The sequence below is a fragment of the Borostomias antarcticus genome (genome assembly GCF_949987555.1).
Source record: "Borostomias antarcticus genome assembly, chromosome: 29".
NCBI classification, from domain to species: domain Eukaryota; kingdom Metazoa; phylum Chordata; class Actinopteri; order Stomiiformes; family Stomiidae; genus Borostomias; species Borostomias antarcticus.
The window spans coordinates 6,691,059-6,698,558 of NC_140262.1; the positions used below are offsets into that span (position 1 = coordinate 6,691,059).

General features: G+C 50.3%; 1 protein-coding gene across 1 annotated transcript in view; it reads right to left on the bottom strand.

Moving 5' to 3' along the window:
• Positions 1-7,500, bottom strand: part of LOC311326938 (protocadherin-15-like) — a gene marked incomplete at both ends in the record, with an annotated part of 148,762 nt that overhangs the window by 48,185 nt on the left and 93,077 nt on the right. The window contains 4 exons of the mRNA XM_084459917.1: positions 1,745-1,824; positions 2,616-2,748; positions 5,324-5,517; positions 7,040-7,189. Coding sequence (XP_084316043.1) covers positions 1,745-1,824; positions 2,616-2,748; positions 5,324-5,517; positions 7,040-7,189 — 557 coding nt within the window. The remainder of the gene's footprint in view (positions 1-1,744; positions 1,825-2,615; positions 2,749-5,323; positions 5,518-7,039; positions 7,190-7,500) is intronic.

Genomic DNA, 7,500 nt, shown 5'->3' on the forward strand with positions numbered 1-7,500 from the left:
TGACACGCCTCTTTAACATTGCATGGAAGTCCGGGTCAGTGCCAAAGGAGTGGCAGACTGGGGTGGTGGTCCCAATATTCAAAAAAGGGGACCAGAGAGTGTGTGCCAACTACAGAGGCATCACATTACTCAGCCTCCCAGGAAAAGTGTACTCTAAGGTGCTAAAAAGGAGGGTCCGGCCGATAGTCGAACCTCAGATTGAAGAGGAACAATGTGGATTCCGTCCTGGTCATGGAACCACCGACCAGCTCTTCACTCTCGCAAGGATCTTGGAGGGGGCTTGGGAGTTTGCCCAACCTGTCTAAATGTGCTTTGTGGATTTGGAGATGGCTTAAGACCGGGTCCCTCGAGAGGTCTTGTGGAGGGTTATGCGGGAGTATGGGGTGAGGGGGTTCCTACTTAGGGCCATCCAATCCCTGTACACCCAGAGCGAGAGCTGTGTCCGTGATCTCAGCAGTAAGTCCGTTTGCATTCCGGTGGGAGTTGGCCTCCGCCAGGGCTGCGCTTTGTCACCAATCCTGTTTGTGATTTTCATGGACAGGATATTGAGGCGTAGCCGTGGGGAGGTGGGTTTGCAGTTCGGTGAACTGAGGATCGCATCGCTCTTGTTTGCAGATGATGTGGTCTTGATGGCATCATCGGCCTGCAACCTCCAGCACTCTCTGGATCGGTTCGCAACCGAGTGTGAAGCAGCTGGGATGAGAATCGGTACTTCTAAATCTGAGGCGATGGTTCTAAGCAGGAAACCGGTGGTCTGTCCGCTCCGAGTAGGAAATTAGTCCTTACTCCAAGTGAAGGAGTTCAAGTATCTGGGGGTCTTGTTCACGAGTGAGGAAACCATGGAGAGGGAGTTTGGCCGGATAATCGGAGCAGCTGGTGCGGTTCTGCAGTCACTTTACCGCACTGTTGTGACGAAAAGAAAGCTGAGCCAAAAGGCAAAGGTCTCGATCTACCGGTCTATCATCGTCCCCACCCTCACCTATGGTCATGAAGGATGGGTCATGACCGAAAGAACGAGATCACGGATACAAGCGGAAAAAAAATAGTTTTCTCCGGAGGGTGGCTGGGGTCTCCCTGACAGATCGGGTGAGAAGTTCAGTCATCCGGGAGAGACTCGGCGTAGAGCCGCTGCTCCTTTGCGTCGAAAGGAGCCAGATTAGGTGGTTCGGGCATCTAGTGAGGATGCCTCCTGGTGTTCCTGGTGTGTCCGGCTGGGAGGAGGCCGTGGGGTAGACCCAGGACCAGGTGGCGGGACTACTGGCCTGTGAGCGGCTAAAGATTCCCCAGGCAGAGCTGGTTGATGCTGCCAGGGAAAGGGATGTCTGGGGCCCCCTGCTAGAACTGCTGCCTCTGCGACCCGACCCCGGATAAGCGGATGACGATGGATGGATGGATACATATATGTATATATATATATATATATATATATATATATATATATAGAGAGAGAGAGAGAGAGAGAATAATACATTCTATAATCATCTTGTTGTACATCTCATGTCAGGTTCAGATGGACACATATGCGCTGTGTTAGCTGTGTTGAGGCTAACAGTAGCGGGTAGGTTTAGGTGGGGATCGAACCACCAACCTGTCGCATGAGAACCCAAACACCTACTGTGCTGCTAGACCAAAGAGGACCTCGCTAAGATCCAGGGAGCCATATTAGTGCTTTTCAGCCTCAGGCTGGTGTACTCATCACACAGGGTTTGTTCCGCATGTTGAGAGCAGGGGTGACGCTACGTACGGCTGGGTGATCTGGAAGGTTCCCTGAGGATCCCCGCTCAGGATGCTGTAGGTGATGGGATCCCTCTCACGGTCAGTCGCCTGAGGGAACACATAAACACACGCGTGCTCCCACACGCACGCACGCACACACACGCACGCACGCACGCACACACACACACAAACACACATACACACACACACACACACACACACACACACTTAAGGTTAATGAATGGATGGATGGTTCCCTACTCCATCAGGGGTCATCAGGGGTCAGCAGGGGGACTGTCTCTCTCCCACTCTGTTTGCTATATTTATTAACAATTTAGCTAAGGAAATAAAACACTTAGGACTGGGTCTAAATTATGATGGTAGTAACAAATTGGACATATTACTTTATGCAGATGATATAATTCTATATTCTATATAATGCTCAGCCTCTCACTAGCCTATATAATATCCGACGATTTTGAAATATTAAATAATTATGAAAGTATATTTTAACAACTGAAACACAACTGATCAAATGTTTGATCCATGCCGTTCAGTTATCAGCACAACAGAGTAGTCTAGTGTAGGCCTAAGATAGGCTATAATCAAAGTCCTTATCTCTGATATAACAATAATAAACAATTTAAACACATTAAAAAATTATAATAATAATAATTCCACTACAATACCCTACTTACCCATGGTTTAAGCACTGTTGAAACTTGAGTAGGCTATAGGCCTACAATTAGGCCTCTAGTCATTTTCCTCGGCTTATTAGCCTATAACCTAGGCTACATTTAATTAGCTGTGTGTGTCGGCGTGTGTAGCTGTGCGTGCTTAGCTATGTGTAGCTGTGTGTAGCTGTGTGGCGGCGGGCGTGGCGGCGGGCGTGGCCGTACCTGCAGGCTGAGCAGGGTGGCTCCGGCCCTCATGGCCTCGCTGACCTCCAGGGCGTAGAGGGATCGAGGGAAGCGCGGGGGACTCTGGTTGTTGGGGGGCAACACCTCGATGTACACCGTGGTGATGGAGCTCCTGGGGGGAGGAGGGGGGGGGGGGGGGGAGGGAGGGAGGGAGGACAAAGGGACGGAGAGACGCAGGGATGAAGGGGGGGTTAGAGGGGGGGGGGGGGGGGGGGGGGGGGGGGGGAGGGGGGGGGGGAGGGGAGGAGGAAAGGGACGGAGAGACGCAGGGATGAAGGGGGGTTTAGAGGGGGGTGGGGGGGGGGTGGGGGGGGGAGGGAGGAGAAAGGGACGGAGAGACGCAGGGATGAAGGGGGGGTTAGAGGTGACCAAGGCTGACCCTGAAAAACACGGTCATGAGATGATCGCTAACTTGATGATCGCCGCTGTGAGAGTAGTGACACGTGTGTAGTGACACATTCAGTCAAAAACCTCACAGGGATTAAAGTGAGTGCGTCTCTATGATGGTATGTGTCCCCCTCAGCCCGTAGGTACATCACGCCTGAGCGCTGTCACCTGGCTCTAACGTTCTTCCTCTCCATTCTCTCCCTCTCTTTTTTACTGTCCTTCTGCTGTCCTTCCCCCTCATAAATCGTTTTACTCAGACAATGAATTTCTATTTACTTTATTTTCTCTCTATTGTTCATGCGTGAGATCCCCCTGGCCTATCTGATAATTGCAATCATTACACACCTGCTGTCTTCTGCGATCTCCTCTCCTCTCCCTTCCTCCTCTCCTCTCCTATCCCCTCCCCTCCTCTCTCCTCTCCTCTCCTATCCCCTCCCCTCCTCTCCTATCCCCTCCTCTCTCCTCCTCTCATCTCATATCAACTCCCCTCCTCTCCCCTCCTTTCCTCTCCTATCCCCTCCTCTCTCCTCCTCTCATCTCACCTCACCTCCCCTCCTCTCCCCTCCTACTCTCCTCTCCTATCCCCTCCTCTCTCCTCCTCTCATCTCATATCAACTCCCCTCCTCTCCCCTTCTCCTCTCCTATCCCCTCCTCTCCTCTCCCCTCCTTCTCTCCCCTCTCCTCTCTCTCCCCTCCCCTCCTCCTCCTCTCCCCTCCTCCTCTCCTCCCCTTCTTTCACCTCCCCTCCTCTCCTCTCCACTCCCCTCTCTTCCTCTCCCCTCCTCCTATCCCCTCTCCTCTCCCCTCCTCTCCCGTCTTCTCCCCTCTCCTCCTCCTCCCCCCTCCTCCTCCTCTCCTCCTCTCTCCTCTCCTCAGGCTAGTATCCCAGAGTCCCGCTGGCCCTCAGTCCCTGGCAGGTCATTCACTTCTCTGATCATCTGTGTGACTCGGCTGCTTCCTTGAGTCCCGACAACCAAAGACTTCCCCTTCCTCTTCTTCTTTGTTTGCGGTGGAACGCAGCGTGACACCCCCCCCCCCAGACCCCACCCACTCCCTGCTGGTGTTAAATCAGGATCCAGGCCTGTCTGTTGTAGACGTATTGAACCATTTTGCAAACAAGACGGATGATCAACCGGCCAGCCAATCGGAAACCCCCCCAGCCAGCCAACAGCTCCAGTCTCAGCCGTACAGCAGGCACAGCGCTGGCAGCCGGGGACTGAATCTCTTCAATTACTGTGAAAAAGCAGCTTGTTTCCTCCCCCTGTGCACCACGAGGGTCCAGATGAAGAGAGGACATGTTTGAGGGGTATTTCTGAGGCAGACGACGGCCTGAGGAGCACGAGGGAGAGCACGAGGGGCTGGTGTGGAGAGAGATTCCTCACACCCCTCTTTGAGCTGCAACTCTTTGAACTAAACGCGTCTCCCCCTCTGCTGTGTGCGGTTGTATATCGCCCACCTAAATACAACAAGGATTTTATCCAGGAGTTTGAGAGTTTTCTGTCTGGATTATGATCACGTTATGATTTCGGGTGATATGAACAACCATGTCTGCTGTGAATCCAGTCCTCTGGCCAAAGACTTCCTGGCTCTGACTGATTCCTTCAGCCTCACTCAGTGGGTCTCGGGACCGACGCATAATAAAGGCCACGCGCTGAACCTGGTGTTATCGCCTTACTGTCTGTGTTAATGAAATATGTGATAACGCCTGTATTTCTGACCACATGCCTGTTCTATTCACTGCTGTTTCCCCTCACATGCTCTCTGTTCACGTGAGTAATTAGTTTGTTTACTACTGTTGGTTTACCATTTACTGTTTTCCTGTTCATTTGGATAACATAACAAATGGACAGAGGTGGGGAAATCTGGTGAAATAAGTTCAAATTGATTCAAAATATCCCATATTTCCTTAAAAAATTGCATAATTCAAGATGGCCGCCACCCTATGACATCATAATATGCAAATTAGTTGGATACATTTAGACCCAAAATAAACTTTGGGTGATTCTCAACATTTGTCTCATTTACAGTGAGTCTCTATCTCTAACCACTTTAAGGCCACACTCTTTTGAAATTTAGATGTCAAAATATTGTTTTTTTTAAATAAATAAAAAATCAAGCACCAAGAGGGATAAATCCATTTTCCTTCATATCTGTGATAACCAGATATGAAGGATCATAAATTATACTGGTCATAGTCATAGTTCTAACCCTCAAACTTGCTACACTCTCAAACCCTCCCCCCCCCCCACCTCCTCTGGGCCTCGGGTGCATCGTCCACCAACCCCCCCCCCCCCCCCCACCTCCTCTGGGCCTCGGGTGCATCGTCCACCGCCTCCACCGTCAGGGCGTAGGACCGGCCCACCGTCAGGTTGACCCCCGGCATCACGGTGATGACCCCGGACTTGCCGTCAATCAGGAAGTGACCCTGGCCCCCTGCCAGGATCCGATAGGTCACCTGGCCGTTCGGCCCCTCGTCGGCGTCCTCGGCGGACAGCTGGGGACAGAGACGCACAGGGAGAATGGCGCTCAGCTATGTGTGTGTGTGTGTGTGTGTGTGTGTGTGTGTGTGTGTGTGTGTGTGTGTGTGTGTGTGTGCGTGCGTGCAAGTGTGCTCGGTGTGTCCATGTCCTTCTTATATGAACCACAGTGTGCCACAATATACAGGCTGGAGATGGTTCTGTGGGTTCGCGCACTTCTGCTGTGTTAGATTCTAATGCGGAGGTCGGACTTCCTACTAGGAAGGCCAGGGAGCAGGCAGCCATGACGGTCATGACGAGGGGTGTGTTGTGTATGAAACTGAAAACCTAAAGTTTTTAACTGTTACAGGATATTGTTTTCTTGTGCAAAAATTAAGAAAGACAGTGAGTGAGACTAATATAATAAGCTACAGCCGATGGAAACCAAGCTGTTTTATTTCTAATGAATCAGTTTGTGGTAATCATTTTATTGGAAAGGCAGTGGAATTTTGTTTTGGCACTGAAATCCCTATGATTCAAACAATAACTGATATATTTATTTGAAATATTCTATTGATTTATGTTTGTGAAAGTCAAATGGAAAATAATCTTTAGATAAATAATTAAAAATCGTCTTACTCCTGAACAACCTGTCCCTCTCACTTGTGAAATGATGGCTTCACCCCTGTGGATAAGTAATGATTGAGCTGATAGAGGATGACAACAGTCTATATTAAACCTTCACTGGAGATGAACTCAGGATGAGAGAGGTGAAACTGATGGCACTGGATGAGAGAGGTGAAACTGATGGCACTCTGGGAAGTTTTTTGACACTTTAACACGACAGGAATTCAATTGAGAAATGAAATATGCATTGGATTCTTCCACAATATCACAGAACCTGTCAACTTAAATCTACTTCAGAGGCGTATTTGACCCTGACTGACTGGGCAAGTAAACATGGTTTATTGCTCACGGACGTCAGTCAAGGGGTTACATGTGTGCATGTTTACGTCTTTCCATGATGTAAAGATGCATTACACCACCAGGAGTGTGAAGAGCGCCGACTCAGCATGTAAGGGCGCTACATCACCACTGTCTCCCCAGCCCCAGGGACAGGGTTAGGGTCAGGGTTAAACCCTAGCTTGTTTGTGTCTGATGAGGACTGATTACAACCAGGACTGTAGCTGGACGCTAAGGCAGTTATTAGATTACTGGGAGCTTTGTTTACTGTGGTATCAGTACATGATGGAACTATACAGGGGTACTGATTAGGATGATGGGACTATACAGGGGTACTGATTAGGATGATGGAACTATACAGGGGTACTGATTAGGATGATGGAACTATACAGGGGTACTGATTAGGATGATGGAACTATACAGGGGTACTGATTAGGATGATGGAACTATACAGGGGTACTGATTAGGATGATGGAACTATACAGGGGTACTGATTAGGATGATGGAACTATACAGGGGTACTGATTAGGATGATGGAACTATACAGGGGTACTGATTAGGTATTGATATGTGATTTATCAATGAGGTATTAATGACCTGTAGGATGGTTTCCCCCGGCGATATGTCGGTGTAGACCTGGACACTGTAGGACACCTGGGGGAAGACGGGTGTGTTGTCGTTGGCGTCCAACACCGTGATGGTGACCGTTACTGGAGCACTCTCCTGCACACCGTCTGACGCCACGATCTGGAGGAGAGGAGAGAGGGAGGAGAAGAGGAGAGGAGAGAGGGATGGGAGGAGGAGAGGAGAAGAGGAGAGAGGGATGGGAGGAGGAGAAGAGAAGAGGAGAGAGGGAGGAGAAGAGGAGAGGAGAGAGGAGAAGAGGAGAGGAGAGAGGGATGGGAGGAGAAGAGGAGAGAGGGATGGGAGGAGAGAGGGATGGGGGGAGAAGAGGAGAGAGGGATGGGAGGAGGAGAAGAGAAGAGGAGAGAGGGAGGAGAAGAGGAGAGGAGAGAGGAGAAGAGGAGAGGAGAGAGGGATGGGAGGAGAAGAGGAGA